General features: G+C 32.6%; 1 protein-coding gene and 1 non-coding gene across 2 annotated transcripts; one reads left to right on the top strand and one right to left on the bottom strand.

Annotated features, from left to right (window-relative positions):
- Positions 1-1,045: 1,045 nt before the first annotated feature.
- Positions 1,046-22,478, top strand: LOC100368525 (WD repeat-containing protein 19-like). Its single transcript, XM_006818247.3, has 31 exons — positions 1,046-1,134; positions 2,660-2,817; positions 3,594-3,818; positions 4,168-4,300; positions 5,062-5,142; positions 5,656-5,768; positions 6,362-6,535; positions 7,143-7,386; positions 9,078-9,192; positions 9,403-9,509; positions 9,883-10,011; positions 10,169-10,318; positions 10,774-10,921; positions 11,116-11,282; positions 11,485-11,620; positions 12,022-12,083; positions 12,312-12,422; positions 12,771-12,880; positions 13,455-13,512; positions 14,032-14,261; positions 14,581-14,721; positions 15,679-15,768; positions 16,518-16,642; positions 16,959-17,140; positions 17,974-18,148; positions 18,485-18,609; positions 18,848-18,929; positions 19,799-19,949; positions 20,359-20,482; positions 20,799-20,875; positions 21,402-22,478. The coding sequence occupies exons 1-31, from the start codon at positions 1,129-1,131 to the stop codon at positions 21,514-21,516; spliced, it is 4,044 nt and encodes a 1,347-aa protein (XP_006818310.1). The 5' UTR covers positions 1,046-1,128; the 3' UTR covers positions 21,517-22,478.
- A 497-nt stretch (positions 22,479-22,975) lies between these two features.
- Positions 22,976-23,140, bottom strand: LOC144355091 (U1 spliceosomal RNA). Its single transcript, XR_013421129.1, has one exon. It is a non-coding gene; the product is annotated as a U1 spliceosomal RNA (small nuclear RNA).
- Positions 23,141-23,232: the final 92 nt, after the last annotated feature.

Genomic DNA, 23,232 nt, shown 5'->3' with positions numbered 1-23,232 from the left:
GATATAGTGGATTTTTAATTATTTGGAGGTATTTCTCAAAAGAAAAATCAGTTTTTATTTCTCTGTATGTTCTCAATTTGTTTTTGTGATGCATGCCCTTATCATCATCAAACATGCATTCTTTACTTTTTTTCTGGAATTGCATTTTAAGTTTTTTTGTAATGTCTTCAATAGTAGCATTGCTGTATTTAATTTGCCCATCTTTCCAGATATTACTTAAATTTAGGTTTTCCAAAATCTTTTTCACACCAGATACCCAGTTTTTAGTACCAGAATCATGCATCTTAATACCAAGCTTGTATGCTTCACATACTAATGTATTTTCAGGCATTTCCTGAACCCTCATCCAATATTTTAACAATTGTTTTGTACCCTGTATTGTAAGAGGATACCTCCTTAATTCAATTAAACATGGCAAGTTTGAGGCTCTGCTGTTCACCTTTAATAAAAACTTGCAGAATTTGGTATGGAGTTTTTCCATGGGTGTTGTCAAATTCCAAAGCTGTTTTGTGTGGGCAATAATATCACTAGACCATATTTCAGTGCAGTATAAGAGAATTGGTCTAACTACTGCATCAAACATCTTCAAATGAATTCTGAGTGGTGTACAAGTTGCCGAAAATAATAGCTGATTCATTTTGAAGCAGGCCTTAAGAGCTTTGTTTTTTAGGTCTACCTGGGCTTTTTCTAATTTCCCTGTTGTATTTAAAGTTATGCCAAGGTAAGTGTATGACGTCACTCTTTCCAGTATGTATGCTTTGGTAAAAACCAGAACACTCAAAGGAATATGCGAAGCGGTGGCCACAATCATCATGATTGGTCGCAGATTGTTTCATCTAATCTTTCCTCTCCTAGCTTTGTTATTCTGATATTATATAACTAATCAGAAAAAGTTAAAACAAAGATAAGGAATTTGCATTCGCTTAGTACCTAATGCACAGAGGGACTGTGGTCTATAACGTACCCTTTGGGCAACACATCTATTTTCAAGTAGTTGGTTGTTAGGTGGCGCTGTCGCAACTTTCGCTACGCATGCGCGAAATTCCAGCTCGCCATTTTCGGCAGTGTGGATTTGTTTTGATTAGTACACACGAAGACTTGGACAAATTATAAATTTAAATACGCACGATGAAGGTAAGCACGGTTTTATGAAAGTGGGGTTACTATAGGGCAGTTGTTCACTTGACATCTTTCGAAACATGTTTCAAAACGGAATTTATGTCAATGCCGATCTCTGAATCGCGGTTCGTTATCGCCTATCAGTTTCATACTTGTAATCGAAATCTCAAAAAAATAAAAACAAACATACCACAAAAATAGAATAATGTACGAATTTTACGTTTTTGTGTTTACTGGAAATTCACCAATGCATTATATATACGTTGTTGTTGTACCAGTAGTCTAAAAACATACCATTTGAAGTGCGTGTTGAAACATTGTCAAACTACCGTCAATACCATGGAAACGAATGACTCTCCACGCCCGTATTTTCTTGGAAATATAATTTATATATTATTGCTCGACCCATCGTGTTTCTGACTGCTTCGATATCGTGTTGATCAACGGTTTTCTTTTTTTGTAATATTTATGCTACGTTGTTATGTACATATGTAGTATCTATAGAGTACATATATGAACACTAAACATTGGAAAAATTAACCAAATTTGTCGTTAATCAGTAATTTAAAATATATTTTACGCTTAATAAATTAACTAACACAATAAATTGTACTAAGTGTCTAGATATTTATGCTTGTGTCTTTTTTTATTTCCCTAACTTTTGCTGGTACCACCAATGGCAGGAAATTTAAATTATTTCTATCATGCAACTACCTGTATAACTAGGATTTTGTTAAATCATGTTATTCTGACATGCTATGTTTTTAGCTGTTTCTTCAAAAGCCAAAAAATAATAATAATGTCATTTTATTGGGGGTATGTGGTATATCCTGCAATTTGTTCAACTGTTTTTGTATTATTCATGTGAAGTGTTAATCCATATTCTATGATAGGACATGGAAGATATGTAAATAGCCTATTTAAAAATGGTGCACTTTCAGTCTATCAGTAGTGCTATTTTTATTTTGTTTGTTGTTTCACAAATTAGCAAAGTGAGGCAAGGCAGCTCATTCGCGATAAAACATCTTCAGAAATATTGTTCAGTGATAAAGTAATCATTTTCTGACAACAGACCGAAAATAGTTTATTTCTGAATCTTTCAAGTCATTTTGAGAATCTCTGACGCCAGAGGCATGCATTGTGCCATCTTTATAATCTCACTCAATCACACCTAAACTAACAACATTTGCAGTTCATTCTGTGGTTATGTCATTGCTATTTTTGGTGAATCAATAAACTGCGCTCACTCACCAGGCATTGCCTACTGCATATTATATCTTAGCACACTGATCAACACATCTGGTAACGTTAGTATAGTAAATGATGGATGGAGCTATTCAAGATATGTTTTCTATGGTGCTTTAGCTAGTAAAATCCTGGGGATTGCAGAACCATGCTATATCACGCCACAGTTGTGTGGCACACCTATTAATTCTTTGTAATAAAACACAATTTTATATATTGCAGTAAAAACTAGGTAGTACTATGCTATTTGCTCTTTATAGATCATAAAAGATAAATTATTGTATCTTTCTTACAGAGAGTATTCCATTTGTCTGATAAGACTCATGGTCATGGTACAATACAGTTTTGTTGGCAGAAAACACTAGGTAACTACTTGGCTACCACTGGTAGTAATCATATTGCCAACATCTATGATAGACATGGAGAACTAAAAGATGAAATCAATTTACCAGGGTGAGTACCTTTTACATTACTTCGATATACCTGATATTTAAAACTTACTGAACTGAATTGAGTAGCATCATACTAGTACTTCCGTCTCAAATATCTTAAACAAGCATTAAATAATTAAGATTAAACCATTGCCCAGCTTGTCATACCCTACTGGGTCATAGTTTATTGCTATTACTGTAGGTATTCTAATTTAGGCATCGCTCTACATCTCAGAGAGTGAAAGGCATTGATTTGATTCTAAAATAGGTTTCACGAACAGTTGAAAATTTCATAGTCCAGCGTAAAACATTTACCTAACATTATTCATATACTATAATATCCATATTTTGTTTTCTTAGTATTTGACTATCTAACATCTTGAATGGTACCGTACTGGTTTATTTAATATAAGTTTCCTGTTCATTGTTTGAGCCTGAACTTATAAACATTCCATATAGCCATGGTAAATCAAGAATATGTACACACTTAGCTTTAGTCACAATGGGCCCTTAATCATGACAAAGTATTCAACATGTTGATAGACTGGTATAATACAATATTAAATACTGTGGAATACTTTATTTTCGCTGGAATTAATTTTCGCTGAAAAGGCTTTTTGGGCGTTTTGCTTGGAACTTATTTTCACTGATTTTTCATGATTTTAATGTGAAATATAGGAAAAAAAGTATATTCGCTGGATTTTATTTTCACGGAATCATCCCTTCAGCGAAAATAGCGAAAATAAATTCCAAGCGGAAATAAAGTATTCTACAGTAATAATATCTTTCTTGATACAGAAACTCAACTGGTATGGGCTGGGACCGTGATGGTGATACCCTGGCAATTACCAATGATAAGAACAGTGTGATTATATTATGGGATGCTAACACACATAAAACTTCCCATTTAGACAGTGGCATGAAAGACACACTGTCATACTTATTATGGTCCAAGGTTGGACGTCAGTTAGCAGTTGGTACAACCAAAGGCAATCTACTTATTTATAATCATCAAACTTCAAGGTGAGTGTGATTTATGAAAGGAATGATGTACATGTACTGGGTAGAATATCGTCATTCAAAACCTGAGTTAATGCAACACCAGATGGTTACCACTGTAAAATATTTCTACTATACTATGTATTTTATGTGTGAGACAAAAGTAAAAGACCCTTATTTGGTTCTAAAACTGGCATCTCACACAGATGATGTTTTACAGTCATAAAAAAATCATTATCAGTATTTCCATGTGATAAAATGAAATTCTCAGTGATTTTTAATATATTATGCATTAGTGATTACAATTATTGAACAAGTTTCAAATGGAAATAACAGACTGGAAATAAATTGAGTGATATTGTTGAAATTTCAGGAAAGTTCCAATACTTGGCAAACATACTAAGAAGATAACTTGTGGAGCTTGGAGTTCTCAGAACTTACTGGCTTTAGGTAGTGAAGATAAAACTATTACTATCAGCAATGCAGATGGTGATACTATCAGACAGGTAATTCAATAATTTCTTTGTTTTTATTATATTTTATATATACCTTTATCCACAATATGACAACACCTTTCACTATACATTAATTAAATTTTACCTTTAAATAAATGTCATTGAATGATTGAGCTTAATTAATAACTTTGAATGATTGAGCTTAATTAATAACTTTGAGAACCTTTCCTTGGAAGTTAATCCCAGTGACCTGACTGTTGGCAAAAGATTCAACTAAGAGTATTCCAAACTAATTCTTTTAATTGCAAACCTTAGTTGCATGGATTATAATCAATTTTATATTACAAGTGGCCATCAGATTAAAGAAAACCACAGTCATCATTTCCATGGAACTCTTTCTTTTATTTGTTCTTTGTCATTTATTTGATATAAAAATTCACTCAGCATAATATCAAGTTCTGCATTTTTACTATCGCATTTAATGTATTATACCACAGAAGGGTCATTCATTCAGTATGCAAGTCTCATACTTTTTAATCTTTTTCTTATTGTCATTTTGATTGTATTAATTGATACTCATTCCTACTTTTGATAAGTCTGCAGACTGTCGTAATTACTCTATTATACATTTAGAAGCATATCTCGTATAAGACTACATGTAAAACCAATAGTTCTTTGTATTGTATACTAGATTATAAAAATATGACTTATTTTGACTGTAGATTTTCCTCTTCTATTTACATATGCGCTTAGCTACTAATAGTCCAAGAGTGAATACAGTACTGTTGTTTTACTATGTATTATTTTAATAGACATCTGTGAGAATGGAGCCATCTGAAATACAATTTTCTGAGATGAAAACAGATGAACGCAGTGCTGCAGGTGAAAACACTGTGAGTTGTAAAGTACAGTATGTTACAGCAGTGATGTAGAAACATCTATTAATTTAGTTGTCATTTCCAGCACACTTCTAGTAAGCAGAGACAATTATAGAATCATACACCATGTTTTAATTGTCTAAAATATATTTTGAAGACAATAATGTTTCAACATTATTATTCATGAACATTTTTCATCTGGAAAATTTAATGTTACAGTACGTTTATGGAAACTTTATGGAAATGAAATTCATATACTACCGTAAAATCTGTATTAGAAGCCGCATCCCTAAAAGAAGTCGCACCCATTCTTTTTGAACAATTGAAAACCAAAAATTCATCATTTCTCATATGTGTAGATGGTCTAATAGAAACTGCATCCATTCTGTTGCATTGTACCATTTTAATAGAAGCTGCGGCTTCTAGTACAGATTTTACACTAGTACCATTGTTTACTCTCAACACAAACATTACATATGTGCACCAGAGTGTAGAAATTAAATGCCATGAAATATGTTTGTACTACAGGTTAGTATATGTGTTGGAAAGAAGACTTTGTTCCTGTATAATTTGAATGATCCTGATAATCCAATAGAACTAGCGTTTCAACAACGATATGGACACATTATAGCCTATAAATGGTATGTATGTATGCACTGGACATGTGTAAGTCTATGTTTGAGTAGGCTTTGATTACATATTTCTGTAAATCAAACAATAGCTTAGTTCCATTGGTAATATGTTGAGACAGATGTTAGTGAGATACATCACTCAATTAATCATCAATTTCTATGAAGTAATGCTTATATAATTCATTCTATTAGAAGCTCATCCTCAATAGGAAAGCGTAATCAAAAATTACATTTAGTGATCATATACATACTTTTATCATTTATGTAAGTATGTACAAGTATACCACTATTTAAAGAATTAATTTTTACAAATATTTATTTTCATTATGTTTGATATTTTGAGCATATTCACTTGTTTGTAAATTCATAAACTTTACAATAATAACAAATAAGCAAAATTTGATCTGTGATTCAAACATTCTTTAAAAGTTGCTAAGCATGGTACTATAGCCTATGCATCATCTACATTTCTATTGCTATGTTTTGGTGCCTTTTATAATAGAACTCTAAAACTAATGACACATGGAATAACAAATATTTTATAATGGTTGCTGATCCAGATACATCTAAATCAAAATTCATGTTGTAATATTTACATCTAGGTATGGTGATGGTTATGTAATGATAGGATTCTCTCATGGATATTTTATTGTTATATCAACGCATATCAAAGAGATTGGACAGGAGTTGTTTCAAGCTAGAAATCACAAGGACAGTTTGACTTCAGTAGCTGTATCATTATCACTCAACAAAGCTGCGTCTTGCGGTGATAACTGGTAAGTGATGGGTGTATTATTTATTACCAGAGAATCACAGATATGATAGGACACTGTTTTGGTTAAGTATTAAAAAAAAGGTTATATTAAGATGATATTAAACGGATGAAACAGATTGGTACAATAAATCTGCAAATATTTTGGCCATAAAATGTTTTGACAGAAATGTTGCTTTTCTGATGACAATTCATGCACTGAGTATGGCATCTCATGTTTTTGTATGAATTCGACTTATTCTAAAAAAAATGTCAATGTCATTTTTTATTATAAAAATCGTTTTTTAAAAATAATTATTTAAAAGTTATTGAAATTTTAGAGTTTTTACGGTAACAGCAGTTGGCACTGCAATTCTTAAAATTTTTTGATCAAAATAAAACATGTTGTCAGCAAAGATTAGTATACTTGTTCTATCAACTGCATTCGTGTTTCTCAATTAACGATTTTCACCAATGTGGGCGGGTTCACGGCTTGTATATTACTATTTGGAACAAGCTCAAATTCTGCACATTCTCAATTATTTTTCTTTCTTTCTCACACTTTCTGGGTCAGTTGTTGCATGAATAATAAATAATCTGTTAATTTTTGGCATGATTGTTTTTGTTCACAGTATCAAGATACATGACTTGTCTGAAATGAAAGAGATGTATGCTATTATTACAATGGAGGATGAAACAAAAGGTCTTGGTAAGCTTGAATGGACTGATGATGGTCAGTTACTTGCAGTCAGCACACAGCGTGGATCTCTGCATACTTATCTCACTAAACTACCAGTTTTAGGAGATGCTTTTGGTACCAGAATTGCATATCTTACATCATTACTGGAAGTCACTGTGGTCAATCATGTTGAACAGGTAAAGCTTAGTAGCATGTTTGCTTTTCCTATTTGCCTGTACATGTGTGACATAGTTGGTTTGTTGTTTGGTGATGTTTAATGTACCGTTAGTTGTCTGTCCCACATATTATGTTTTATTTTTTTTTTTTACAGAATATTGTCATTTGTACAATGTACATCAATTGTACTTCTTAATAAGGTTCAACGTAAAAATATTTCTGTTATATGTTTTTCTAAAATTGATTCAATTACATTATAAGAGGGCATACTTTCACATATTAATATCAATAAAAAGGTTGCTTCTGTAATATTTGTTCATCCTCCATGTGAAACAATGTATTTTGTGGAAGTATAATCTTTATAGTGAAATCATGTTGCATTGGCTTACAAAATCAAATTTCAGAAGCCAGAAATAGATCATATCAAGGACATTAAGCTGGGAGCTGGTGGCAGTCATGCTAATAAATATTTTACTTTGTTTTTACTTATGTAAATGGCTGCTTTCATAATTTCCCATCTGCAAGTTTATTCATTTATTAAACTCCAGTGAGTTTTAGAAATTCTGTGTTGTATTGCATGTTTTATCAGTCTTGTGGTATAATGCATGCACTATGTTGTTATAGTCCAATGGATTTGGAGGGGTGGCATTAAAATAGTATTTGATATTTTTAAGTTTTCTTGTTGAAGAAAATAGTACTGTAAGAGCCTGATTGTAACAATAACACAGTATGGTTGGAGTACAATAATAAGTTATTGTACAGAAAAATGGCATATTGTATTGCATCAGGTGTATAATTACCTATTAAAAACCTAAGGTGAACAATAACCCTTAAAAATATAGAATAATGCACATTTAATTTAATCACAGTGTGTTTTTCTTGTTTGCATGCATTCCATTGTCTAGCGCCGGGTTGGGCGTATGAAGGCAAGTGCTCCCAATAATTCTCCTGTTGGTATTCCTGGTAAAACCAGCTTTAAAAATCCTACACATTTCTCCTATCTATCCCTTTGTTGGACGCAAAACTGAAGAAATGTAAACAAAATTAAATTTGATTCAATGTTGGTTCTCTGTATTCTGAGGGATGACTATCTGTAGTTACAGCAATGTAGAAATTAGCAAAACTGTTTTATTGTCTAACACTAGGCGGACAAGGAAACATAGAAACTATCTGTCACTGTTTATAGTCACTATTTAAATTAATAGATGTTTCTACATCACTGCTGTAACATACTGTACTTTTTAAAGGTTACATTGACTAGATATACATGTACTACATAATACTCTGCTTGGCTTTCTGCATGGCAAGGCTGCATAATAGAGTAAACTCTATTTATTTTGCTCACTTGCTTGTCACTGCTGTTTAATATTAATGCAGTGTAGTGGATAGGTTTGCATGTAATGGTAGTGATGTTAGAATCTGACAGAGTAGATAGAGAATGCAGTAGAGTATAATTTATTAGTTAAATTCTAATCAGTCGTGTTACTGTAATTGTCTATACTTTATCTCTTGATGTATTAAACTAAACCTGCCACAAAATGTTCTTTTCTATAGTAGTTCTCTGTACATGTGTTTTCTGGGTGAACAATGTACTATCACATATTGTATTCCTGTTCAGGAACAGCATGATTGTGTTTCTTCATTGATTGATGCAAAGATATGCTTTTCCTCCATTTATTGTATAGTTTATAACTTTTCTATCTATATTTAGGAGCAATCAGTTACCATTGGGATAGAAGTTGAACCAGCTTTTGTGGCGCTGGGTCCTTACCATCTGGCTGCTGGTATGAACAATAGAGCTTGGTTTTACCTGTTGGGAGACAAAGGTGATTTTCAATTATTCACATCTCTATTATATGAATATGTTATCTATGATATTTTTGTACAAAAACAAAAGTAAAATATAAATCAAATAGTAAAGCCCCCCTCCCCAAATGAAGCCAATTTAGGCACACTGATCCTGGTATTAACAGAAATGTTGTCCCATTCGAGTACTCCCTACTAATGTATTACCTTATATATTTTTCATCCTGTAGGACCTGAAGTGCTCAAGGATAAAGAGTATCTTGGTACCATTAATAGTATGTCACTGAATTCTGATTATGCTGCAGTGTTCTTTGAAAATAAAATACAGCTGCATTTGGTAAGGCATCACTGTTTTAATCATTCAAACAATTATTTCATAGAAAATCTTATTCATAGAATTAAACCAACTATACACTCATCAATCAATCAAGCAATATCTTTTTAGGGGGTGTGCAATGAACAATTGATGTTGCTGTACAATTGATGTTGCTGTACAATGCTGTACAATTGATGTTGCTGTACAATTGATGTTGCTGTACATCATTCACTTTGTAAAGTAATATCTTAAACCCTATTTGAACTGGAATGCTGAAAATTTACACATTAATTTGCTTGTCATTTTAGAAAAAACATATCTTCCTGTTAAATTACTTTTTCCTTGTGCATTGCTTTGTACGTATTATAATTATCTAGTGTGAAATCCTTTGCAGATTGAGGGTGAGGGTGGTGATGGTACAACTGCAGAGGAGCGCGAAACCAGGCTTTTTCCAGACTCTGATAAAGAGAGTAGAATTATGTGTTGTGCACTCACTGCTGATTTTCTTATATATGGAACAGATGTAAGGACACATTTATTTATTTAATTGTCTGTTTAATTTTACTATTTTTATTTACTAATGTAACTTGTTTGTTTATTTAATTATTTATTTATTTATATTAAAAAACAAATTCTGTTTCTCTCCAATAAAAATTTTAAATTGCACATTTCTTGCGTAGAATGGCGGGTTATACTACTTCTTCATTGAAGACTGGCAGTTTGTAAATGAATTTCGTCATGTAGTTGGACTACGTAAAGTCTATCCTGACCATACTGGTACACGGATGGTATTTGTTGATGATAAAAGTGATGGTTATGTCTACAATCCAGTAAGTTTTCAAATTATTTCATTTCATTTAATAATGTTTCTATTTCAACCGAATGGTATAACAAAAACAAACACTTTGATATTCACCAAGTTTGTTGAAAATCAAGATTTGAAATCCTTACCTTCTTATATGGTGTAAATTAAATGAGCTGACTAAGACCAGGGGAAAGAAATCTGTTTCTCAGGTCCTTGGGATTTTTTTGTTTTTTTTTGACATGGCATGGTGTATGCAACTAACACAAAACAAACATTGAAATGTGAAGCATTTTCATTGTGAATTACACTCAACCTATTGCCATTGACCAAGAAACTGACACTGTTGAAGGTGAAATGAAAAACTGAGATTTTTTTTTCTAGTCTAATTCTTAGGAATCAAGTTGTGGATTCTCACCCAACACTCTGTTCTCACCACTGGTCTGTGTACACTCAACTTAATGTAATTCCCATTTGTTACAGGTAAATGATGCAGTTTTAGAGATTCCTAACTTTTCACCAACTGTGAAGGGAATATTATGGGAGAATTGGCCGCTAGATAGAGGTATATTCATAGCATATGATGATGATAAAGTCTATACTTATGTGTATTGTAGAGAAACTGTTGGAGGTAAGTCTTCACTGACAACTGTTACGATACTAGCAAGAAAATATGATGCGCTTATCATCTATGGTGTGCATGCATGACAAGGGATGATCTTGCAATTCTTTCTAGAACTTGGATTACAACTATGGTGAAAAAGATTTGATGTTATGTTATTTGACACAATATCAATATCATAATTCTGATTGACATAATTGCAGGTCCCAAAGTAATGTTGGCAGGAACCACTAAACTACCCTTTGCCCAGTATCCAATTATGTTACATAATGGGGAAGTGACGTGTCAAACACAGAGTGGTAAAACTACAAGTTTAATGTTATCAACTCATAACTTCCATGAAAAACCATCAGAATTACCACAGTCAGAGGTGAGCAACATTTCATTCATTCTACATTACAAACAAATCTTATATTAATACGACTATTAAAATTGTTTATAAACTTTCTGCTCATGAGTGACTGGCTGGCTCCAACCCTTCACTTAATAGAAGTAATGGTACTTTTTTCACTGAATTAGATTGTGTCAATGCTTCAAAAACACTTACATGTATGACTTGTTTATTACCTTAGCTGAGGTCAGCACTGCAGCAGTGTCTTGTTTTGAAGAGATTCAAAGAAGCATGGGTGTTGTGTCATTTCTTAAACAGTAAAGAGAGTTGGCTAGACCTGGCAAAAGCCACAATACAACACATGGAAGTGGACTTTGGTAAGACTTTTTGTTATTTTTTCAGCCGCCATATATCAGTATTTACAGTACACCCCAAGCATAACTTAACTCCCAAACTGGCTCTTAGCTACATGGCTTTTTCTTTTCACAAACACTTAACAAAATGTAATATCACTGTCATCAATAATTTCAAAGTATTCTTTGTAGTATTGTATGTTACTAATATAAGACATATTCAGGCAGATTACGCTGCTCAACTTAGATATACAGTAGTGGAGGCAGGGTCTTTGGTTGAGGCTCTTTTTTGTTTTCATCTGAATCATCATGTTACTTGACTAAGTGTGGTTTTGCTGCATTTATAGCTTTCCTTTATCTGTATCTGTGAAAATAGTTTATATATATATATATATATAAATAGTTCAATTTATATTTGCCTTCAGCAATCCGGGTTTACAGACATATAGGTGAAGCTGGTATGGTCCTCTCGCTTCAGAAAATAAGGGTAACTATCACGTTTGAATATCGTATTTGAGAAGTGCATCTCCAATAGAAGTGCATATAAAGCAAAAATTATATACTGATTCATTAAAATATACTTTATAAAAACACATCTGTATAATGTACATAATAAGTACATGTGCATCTAATAGAGCAAATTTGTTCTGTCACCTGAATCTGCATGATTGGATTTGTTTTGTGGTATTTAAATAGCCATCATTTTTATTTTCAGGGTGTGGAAGATAACAATTTGTTAGCTGGATATTTAGCAATGTTCATGGAAGACTTTAATCTGGGACAGGATTTATTTCTTGCATCAAGTAATCCTATGGCTGCTCTTGAGGTATGTAACCTGTCTTGATACTCTTTCTGAAATTTTTTATTTGTGCAGGTGTTAGCTCATTTCAACTGTAAAATGTTGACTTTTTCGATTTATTCAATTTTTTGTTTCTCTAATGGAATATTACTTGATTTGTGTTTAGCTTTTGGTACTAAATTAAAATTACCAACTGAATGTTAACACACATGACAAAATGTAATTCAAAACAATAATATATTGGAAAACTAATCAAATCTAAAACTCTGGTTCTTATTTTAAACTTGAACCATGAACTATATATTTACTAACTCTTATGCATGACATTATAAGTCTTAACTTATTCAGTTATTGTTTTATTATTTTGGTTTCCAGATGAGGAGAGATTTATTACATTGGGACCAAGCTCTTCAGTTAGCCAAGGCATTGGCACCAGATCAAATACCATACATCTCAAAAGAATATGCACAACAATTGGAGTTTGTGTAAGTATAGATGAGTTCACCTTTGATATTTTTTTGGTCATTTTGGATCCTCCTCATGCTGTGTGTGCATGAAGGCAGTAAAAAGATCATATCGACATTGGTGTAGTGGAGGTCAATGCAATCCTGTACTGCCTTAGTGCATACTTTGTGGTATTCTCATGCTAACCGTATTATAATACATCCCGTCTCTGCTTGTTATAATTTAAAAATTGCCAACAGAAAATATTTTTGGCTGCAAAAGTTTGCATTCATTAATGGATTCTATTTCCATCACAAGCTACTTGTATAGTGTTTTTCAGTCCAATGTGAACAGAGAAAAGTGTTTGAATGTGAAATCATTAACCTGAAATCTGTTGAATGTTGATCTTGTAGCAGTGTTTAAAATTACTTTACCCCGAGACAGATAACTTTCCGTTGGGTAACAATTGGTAAAAATTAAAACTTGCATTCCCAGTGGTCTGATAATATTTTTGTCATTGGTGCTAGATGTCTAATATATATATATATCTTGTCCATCCTATGTCAATGTCATAAAGTTTAGTGCAGAAATAATTGTTAACTATTTTTTTTTCAGTGGTGATTATGGCAATGCCCTGATTCACTATGAGAAAGGTGTCACACGAGCTGAAAATGTAAGTACATGTTTAAATGGAAATGTAGTGCTTTGTTTTGATCTATGTGTTTTATGATGTAACAAAGTTGTTCACAATAAACCCACTGTATCAGTAATCTATAAGTGCAATCAATATATCACTGTCAGCTATCGATGGTAAATTTGATTCATTTATTGAAAATGCACTGTCCATCCATCATCTTGAAACTGTCCAGCATTTAAACATGAATATGATAAATATGATATGATCCTAGTCACCAACTTGTGGTTACCAACAATACCTTGTACTTGTACATGTTGATAAGGTAACAGAGATGTGTGTATGATGAAAATATCATATTTCAATAATCCAGCATACATTAAAAACAAACAGTGTTTGGCTTATTTATGCTCCTAATCGGATTGACCTTCTAATAAGAGCTAATATGGTACACATTATATTTGGATGATTTTATAGTAAGTGTAATGTAAAGAGAGAAGATACACACAGCAAACAAAGCATGATGATTTAATATATATGTAATCCTACTTTCCCCAGCAACATGAACATGATGAAGCATGCGCTGCTGGTATTGCTAGAATGGCAATTAGAATGGGTGACATCAGACGTGGTGTTAACATGGCACTAAAGATGCCAAACCGAATGCTAAAGAAAGAGTGTGCTGCCATCTTAGAAAACATGAAGCAGTACTCAGAATCTGCCATGCTGTATGAGAAGGGAGGATATTATGATAAAGCTGCTGCAGTCTACATAAGAAGCAAAAACTGGTATGTGTATTAAATCTGAAAATCTTTTCACAGTTTCTACTATTTTGTGAGCAGTTAGCTCACTAAATACAGCAATACCTAGTTATACAGTAAGGGCTATATATCTGAAAAAGTACATACCCAATTAATGGGATTTTAATGAGGGATCTATGATGATTAACTTTCTGATTCTTGAAACACTAACTTTTGTTTAAAATAGTAAATTTGATGGTTGATGTAATGTTTCTTCTAGGGTGTAAAATTATAACTATACCGCTGTAATGTATTGGCAGCACATTAATTCTAATTCTGAATTTCTGTATATATTGTATTCTTTCAGGACCAAAGTTGGAGAGTTATTACCTCAGGTGTCTTCTCCTAAGATACATGCACAGTATGCTAAAGCTAAAGAAGCTGATGGTAGATACAAAGAAGCAGCATTGGCCTATGAAAATGCTAAAGAGTTTGACAATGTTATAAGGTGAGTTTTCTTTTAGCATTTCTGATGTTTCTCTCACACATTGACAACCTTTTGTAGCAAATAATTTGACATGGGAAATGATAGTAGTGAATGTAGGTAATGAAATGAATCCCAGGAATGCCAATAATATATTTAATACTTTGTTCAAAGGGAGACATTGTGTTTGTTAACATATTGTTTTATTAGCTCCGCTGTCGACTTTGTCGAGCGGAGCTTATCATATGAGTGATTGTCCGTCGTCGTCGTCCGTGTCAATGTTTTACTTTTTCGACTTCTTCTTGAAAACTACAAGCCTGAATGCTTTGATACTTGGTGTATATGTACCTTGGGTAGACCTCTCTTAGGTTTGTTCATTTCATGTTGATATCTTCAATTCTCTAATTTTGGTGAATATTTTTGTCATTTTTGGTAAAAAGTGATATTTTCGACTTCTTGTTAAAAACCGCAAGTGTAAATGCTTTGATATTACATATATAGGTACTACATGTGGATCTCTCTCAGATTTGTTCATTTTGTAATGATATCTTTAATTCTCTAATTTTGGTGAATATTTTTGTCATTTTTGGTAAAAAGTGATATTTTCGACTTCTTGTTAAAAACCAATAGTTCAATTGCTTTGATACTACATATATAGATACTACATGTAGACCTTTCTCAGATTTGTTCATTTTGTGATGATATATTCAGTTCTCTAATTTTGGTGAATATTTTTGTCATTTTTGGTAAAAAGTGATATTTTCGACTTCTTGTTAAAAACTGTAAGTCCGATTGCTTTGATACTATTCATATTGTTCATTTTCTAATGATGTCTTTAGTTCTTTATTTGAAATGTGCATTGCTAACAGCGGAGCTATCTCAGCCGATAGGCTGCTTGTTCTGTATATGTAGTCCTTACCCCTTTTCACTATATGCTTGCACAATATATTTTGTTTTTAAATTTGTATCTTTTTATTTCAGAATCCAGCTTGATTATCTAAACAATCCAGAAGAGGCTGTTAAAATTGTGAGAGAGACCCAGTCAATTGAAGGAGCTAAAATGGTTGCCAGGTAAGGGTGATTTATTGACTGATTTCAGATTATGTGGGCACATCAGCATAACATAGGAAGCTGTATATTGTGGTTTTCATACATACCTCATGTATCAGTCTCATGCACCCATTTCAGAATCATGCATGTTCAGGATCAGATTCATTTTAACTGGCAATTAATCTGTACAAACTATATTGTGTTCACCATCTCTTATTTTAATGCAATAATGTTAGAAAGATACTTTATGATACACTGCATGGAACTCACTGAGTGCTAATCTCTCAATAGCAAATATTAGATATTTAGTTTACAGTCATAACACAGCATGTGTAAAGACTGATTGATCTTATAAATTGACCATTTCCCATTCACTGTGAGATCCTGTATTATACACAAAATCAAACATGAGAAAAGGACAAACAACAGTCATCGCATTGTTGTGATGTCAAAACAGCTTTTCGGGTATTTCCATGGTTAATGTGCCATACACATTTGATGAGTACATTGTATCTCAGCACCGTATTTTCTTCTGAGAGATTAGCATTTCGACATTGAACTATGAAAAAAAGAAATTCCAGTTTAAAATCAAATAATTCGATTTTCGTGGTAGGTGCTCGGTCTTCACCTTTCATGCATTACACGAGATCACGCAGTGAACTGAAAATCACCTAATCTACCTGTTTAGAAATAGTAACATGTTTTTGAAATAAACCTGATGAATTATCATGCTTATTTGTTTATTTATTTGTTGCATTACATTTTTGCAGATTTTTCCAGAAACTGAATGACTTCAGTTCTGCTATTCAGTTCTTAGTAATGTCCAAATGTAATGATGAGGCATTCCAAATGGCACAGCAACATGGACAAATGGAAGTTTATGCAGAGATTATTGGTGAGGATGAATCCCTATACTTTGTGATAAATAGTAGTAGGACTTGAATTTCACTACAACATCAAAATCATTTGCCCAGGGAGTTTGCCATGGTGTCCTTCTATCTTCCATATATTGTATGGTGTATATCTATACAATCAAAAGTAATTTTATCAGATATAGCCTTGAAAATGAATGCCCTCCCTACTGCAAAATTCAAGCCCTGTACCTAGTACTCTCTAGTAGATAGTGATGTTTCTTATGTGTTGAGGTGCATAAATAGCTCACATATTTCAAGCATTCATCTTATTAATATTTATTTATGTAAATTTTCCAGGGCCAGACGCAACCTCTGAGGATTATCAGAGTATAGCTTTATATTTTGAAAATCAAAAGAACCATTTCTTAGCTGGTAAATTCTTTCTGTTGTGTTGCCAATATCCGAAAGCTTTGAAGCACTTCCTGAAATGTCCTGTGACCAATGATGACAGCCAGGCTATTGAAATGGCCATTGAAACTGTAAGTTACCAACAATTAATTGTTCTACTTCTCTCAATGATTGTGTTGTTTGGGGCATGTAACTGGGGTGCTGTAATTTGTTATTTTTGAGGGTTTATAACACATTAAACACCAGATTTATATACTGCCCATAATGTATGCAGGAAAACCTTCAAGGTATATGTATGGGTGTTGCAATCAACAGTATGAGTATTCAGTATGAATAGTGCTAGCTCAAAATGTTCCTTATTCTGGTACTGGAAAAGCACTTGTTATAGATAGTCATATTTATAATGTTACAACTCCAATCAATGATCTACTCTCTGGTACTGGAAAAATTAAGCCTGCCCTCTACAGGCGGTTATGGATACCCACTCTGGCCTTAGAGGGCGCTATACAGTACCCAGGAAATGTTCTTTAATTTATTGAAATAAATAATAATAATTATTTGCCCCAGAATAAAATTTACTTAAAATTTAAACTTGTAGTACAGTAGTATGGTCCTTACTGCCACAGTACTAATTGTCTACTACTTAATGTCAATGTAGAACTGTAGACAATAATATTGTTTCAAATTGGAGCATGAGGTACATTGTATGGTTACCATGAGAATAATATAGTAATAATTAGCACTAGTGTTTTTAGTCTAAAACTAGTTTAAAGGATGACATCATAAATGCTTGTATGTTGTGTAATGTATGATATAATATTCCCTTACATTATATTGGACCCACATCAATGCCCTCCAGCTCATCTGTGTTCTTGATGTTCAAAGATAGTTCATCTTAAAGATTACTATGATATCAGTTATGCATTAGATTACAGTTGCTGTCATCCGTGTGTTTCATTTGTAGGTTGGTGAAGCCAATGATGATCAGTTGACTCATCAGTTGATAGACTATCTTATGGGAGAGGTTGATAACATGCCTAAAGATGCCAAGTATCTATTCAGATTATACATGGCTCTGAAACAATATCGAGAAGCAGCTAGAACAGCTATTATCATTGCAAGAGAAGAACAGAATGCTGGTAAGTTTATTTACACTGGTATGTAAGAAAGTATTATCTGTGTCATTGAATTTCGTTCATGGTGTGCACAGTGGGTATTCTGAATCCTTTTTGAAAATACATATGCAAATCTGATAGATGAGTAGATTTGAGGTTCTTGATTCTCATGTACAAAACATGATTTTTGTTTTTTTTCTAAATCTCATGTATCTATTGATCTGACATTCTTGTATTAAGTTTGAATTTGTTTGAATACACATGTAATTGTTTTATAGAATCCAAATTACTCCTGCAGATCTGCTGTTTTTGACATATCGTTTAGCTATGGCATATAATTTAAATCTGTTTATTTTTCAGGTAACTATAGGAACGCTCATGATGTATTATTTAGTATGTATACTGAACTGAAAGCACATAAAATAAAGATACCAGCCGAGATGGCCAATAATTTGATGATCCTACATAGTTATATCTTAGTAAAGGTAAATATTTCCTAATTTCATTTTAATTTGTAAAGTGTAATTATGCACAGAACAAACGTATAATATTATGTTAATAAAATCACCAGTTAATGGCAAATATCTTTTCATATCATATCATATCTTTTTGAAATAAGCTTTCACCGTTCAATGAAAAGTCGCGAAGTTCACTGTTCCATATTATGTGAATGTTACCCACCATGGTCGTATGATAAATGATGTTTATTGTTCTCTGCTGTAGATACATGTGAAGAGAGGTGATCATTTGAAAGGTGCAAGAATGCTGATCAGAGTTGCAAATAATATTAGTAAATTTCCATCACGTAAGTAAAGTGTTTAGTGATCCAAAGCTGGTCTAGTGTTGTATGTATGCTGAGTTGAAAGTGTCTTCTCACCAAAAAAATTGAAATAATTGTTATTAATAATGTAATACTATATACATCTGTAACTATCACCATAAGTTACAATGTGTCGTAACTTGGGAGTTCCAATTATGGTTTTCCCAAGATGGTGGATGCTTTTGAAAATGAAGTTCATAACAAGAAAGTTCTAATAATTTTTACCATTTTTCCCAGTTTTGGGCTTCCTACATCAAGCAATTGGTTTGAACAAATTTATATAATATGGTAATTTTATTATAAGGATATTGCAAAGTATGCACTCAGACAGTACATGGTTGCATCGACTTGCACGCCTTGGTCGATACTCTCATTGTATTGTCTTTGTGCATACTTAACGGCATCCTCTCAAATTCCACATAGTATAGACATTTAATTAAAGAATTGATTGCATAATTCAAAGCGACAAGTGTAGGCAGTTCCACTTATTCACATTTTGCATGAGTTTGTGTGCGCAGTGACTGGTTGGCTTGTATCATCATTTGTACCTGAAGATGAAATGACAATGTCATTTGCTGCTGCTGTTATTAAATATACATGTATGTGTTTCTGTTAATGAAGCAACTTATGGGAATTGTTAACGCAGCAGGTCATGAGCCTGTGCTGATCAGGGGGAGACACATTTGTTATCATACACTTGCATGCTGGTTGACAAAAATGTAAACATATGACGTCTTGGTGCGATTGCTAATACAGGGCTTGACCTACATTATAAGGAAGGTAGTCGATTTCCAAGGCAAAGGTTTCTAAAGATGATAGGATAGGTATTTGATACATGTTTCTATATATTGCAGATATTGTACCTATACTGACATCCACTGTCATTGAGTGTCATAGATCAGGATTACGTAACTCTTCATTCAGTTATGCTGCTATGTTAATGAGGCCAGAATATAGGAATAAAATTGATTTGAAGTATAAGAAAAAAATTGAAGCTATTGTCAGGTAAATATGTCTAATTTGCATTATTCTCTAATTTCTATTTCTTATTATTACAGATTAGTAGCTTTACAAATTTAGGTGAATTCAGTGTTTTCCATTGTTGGTTGTTCCTATGAATTAAACCCCAAAGCGGCATATAGTTATCTATTGAAAGTCAAAAATGTTTTTCTGGAAATAAAAAGGAACAGCAATCAAGAGATTGTGTTGACAATTTCAGGTTTTTTAGCTTACTTGTTAGTTACTGGTAAGCTAATTTAGCTAATCTGTACTAATGCTACCGTAATTCAATATGTACATGCTACTTTAGAAAAGAGTATATTCTGACAGTGAGATTATTTGTCTTTTATTCATGTATTGAGTATAATTCTTTTAAATGCTATTTACGGTACTTTCAATGTCCTTTGATTCACAGAAAGCCTGACAAAACTGAAGAGGATGAACCCAACTCAGCGTGTCCATACTGTAAATTCCAACTACCAGAGACTGAACTTGTATGTCCTGAATGCAAGAATAACATTCCGTACTGCATTGCTACTGTAAGTACATGTACAACTTATGCTGTCGTTATAGTGAAATGTTTTATTCATAAACTTGTATTTAGAATTGAACATTAATATCTTGTATATCAAGTTAACATTATTTTTTGGAATCAAATAGAATATTAGTATTGTTTTAAATTCAGGAAATAACACATTTTACAGGTTTTTAACATGCTTTATATATGCATGTCAAATGCACATTATTACAGATATTTAAATTTCACTGTAAGAGTGTTTTTTTTTTATAAACGTTGACATCCGTTAATTGTGTATGTCTATCGATTAATGCTATAAATCTTTTATCTGTTGACAGGGTCGTCATTTACTGAGAGATGACTTTACTTCATGTCCTAGATGTGATTTTCCAGCTCTACACTCTGAATTCAAAAAGTGAGTCCTGCAAATTTATATTGTTAATACTTGTTTTATCACCACTTTAAGAGGTGCCAGCCTAGATGGAAGCCACATTATTAATTACCTTTTCTTCAAATGTTTATTTTTTCCTATGAGTGTGCTGCAATTACGTAATCCAAGTGTATCAAACTCTGAAGTGAGAATTTCAGAATGGATAGCAGCAGTTACTCGCATAATGCAATGACAATAACTCAGGAAAATTTATTTTGAAAAATAATTGCTGACAAATGTAATATTTATGCTGATTTTGAAATGTGCATCCACATAAATAATGTTACACCTAATTATCATATGATTCATAAGAGTAGCTCCATAAAATCATGAATTCTCTGTATTTTTGACACTCACCAGGTATCAATTATTCGCAGAGCTCTAGATGATAACCTCATAATAATAATATCATTTGTCATCTTTCCGTTTTGGAATTTTTATTTTCTACCGGGTATTCAGGCAGGATACAGATACATTATAATAACAAACCTATATTTATTATTTCTTCTAGGTTATTGGATACAGAAGAAAACTGCCCCATGTGTTCTGACCGAGTATCTGCGGAGCATTTAAAAATGATTAATGATCCATCCTTGTATTTGCATCCTGATGTTGGAGATGATTAGATAGATACATAGATCCATCAAAAATATCAATTATTTTTTATTTAATGAGGGGAAATTCATTATGCAACAACTATTGTCCTATCTGAGATTGGATCTTCAATCTCTTTTATATTCACTGGGAATTGCTAGATACAAATGATGGGACATGATGCTCATTTTTTTTTCCACATACAAACTATTAGTATATTTGTCATAGCAATGTTTTATAAAATCTTGTTATGGGCATGTATTACTGTGACATTGCTTTGTTTAATATATGACTACAAAACAAATGTTCACTATAAACATAAATACCATTGTATCATATATTTGGAAAGTCATTAAATGTAAAGTCAAATTATTGTTTTCTGTATTGCATAATATAAATACTGAATGTAAAATGCTTTTTAAGTTAATTGTTAGTTTCCACATGTTCTAGTGCAATTAATGTGTACCGTACATGTTTGTCATGGCAAAAAAACAGTGTTTTCAATATTTTGTACAAATTAAAATCTGATGGGTCATCCATTAACAAAACAAGGCTTTCACTGATTACTTCATGGTTTGTGTTATGGTTTTGTAGAATTTAATTTTACTTATAAAACTCCCTCCTAGTGTTCAATGTTCATTTTGTCTTGGCCTTGTATTAATAAAAAAAATCACAGTTTTGTTTTAATTGTTTTCATGTCATTCCTTTTTTTCTTTTACCAAGGACACTGCAATATACTAGAATAAATTACAAAGATTAATACATTTTTGTAATATGCAATATTGCATTATTTCTTCAAGATAAATTCAAATATTGTAAAACTGCTATATGAACTTTCAGAATGCTGGCATGAATTATTTTATGTACATTTCTAAAATTCATCTTTATAGATGATCTTGATATTTTTTATTTGAATGATTTAGTTTGGTCATGTCAACTTCTGTACATTTCTACAGTAGAAGAAAATGTAATAAAATATTATCTTTGTAAAATATTTTGCTGTTGTGTGCTTTTACCTGAAATGTCTTATTTATTTCTATTTTTAAAACTCGCATTGCAAGTCATTCTTTTTCTACAATTCAATAAAATTGTACATTAATGTTAAAAGTAACCCTGAAATAATGAGTTGTGTGCAAACAATCGATGAAATCTGATATATTTGGAGTAGTTAATTCATAAAAGTGCTTTATATGTTTCAACAGTGTTGAATTGAATTCTGTAAGCAGCATTTTTGTAATATGTGTAATAAGACTGGCACCACAATTCCATGCTTATTTGCAAGAGATTTGAATTGTGCGTTCATTTAACAATTAACGGAATTACAAGTACAATGTAATTAACGAACGACAGTTTAGGGACTGGAGATGGTTAAATAGGGGGCAAATTTGATCAAAATGTCTATGATATTTTTATACTTTCACGTAGTAGCAATTCCAACAGGGTACGGTATGTATACACTTCTAGTTTGTATCTATTTTTTTGTTTTAAGATCAGGGGATAGCGCGTACGCAGTCCCCCACTAACATAAATTATGCGCCCGAGTCACCCGCATTTGGGGTGATCGCAGGTGTCAGCCCAGCCGGAGTGCAATGGGAGGGCCTCTCCCTGAGGGAACCGCCTCCTTGATCACGGTTAACCCCTACGCCAGGTAAGTATGCTAGACTTTGATTCTGAAGGGAAACTATATCGGTTGAAGCAAAAAACACACTACGGTGAGTCATAAGAACAAACACATATAGCCTATTATA

This window comes from Saccoglossus kowalevskii, chromosome 4, assembly GCF_978046115.1.
Source record: "Saccoglossus kowalevskii chromosome 4, keSacKowa6.1, whole genome shotgun sequence".
NCBI lineage: Eukaryota > Metazoa > Hemichordata > Enteropneusta > Harrimaniidae > Saccoglossus > Saccoglossus kowalevskii.
Note: the sequence above shows the minus strand (reverse complement) of the source record. Positions and strands in the feature narration are given on the sequence as shown.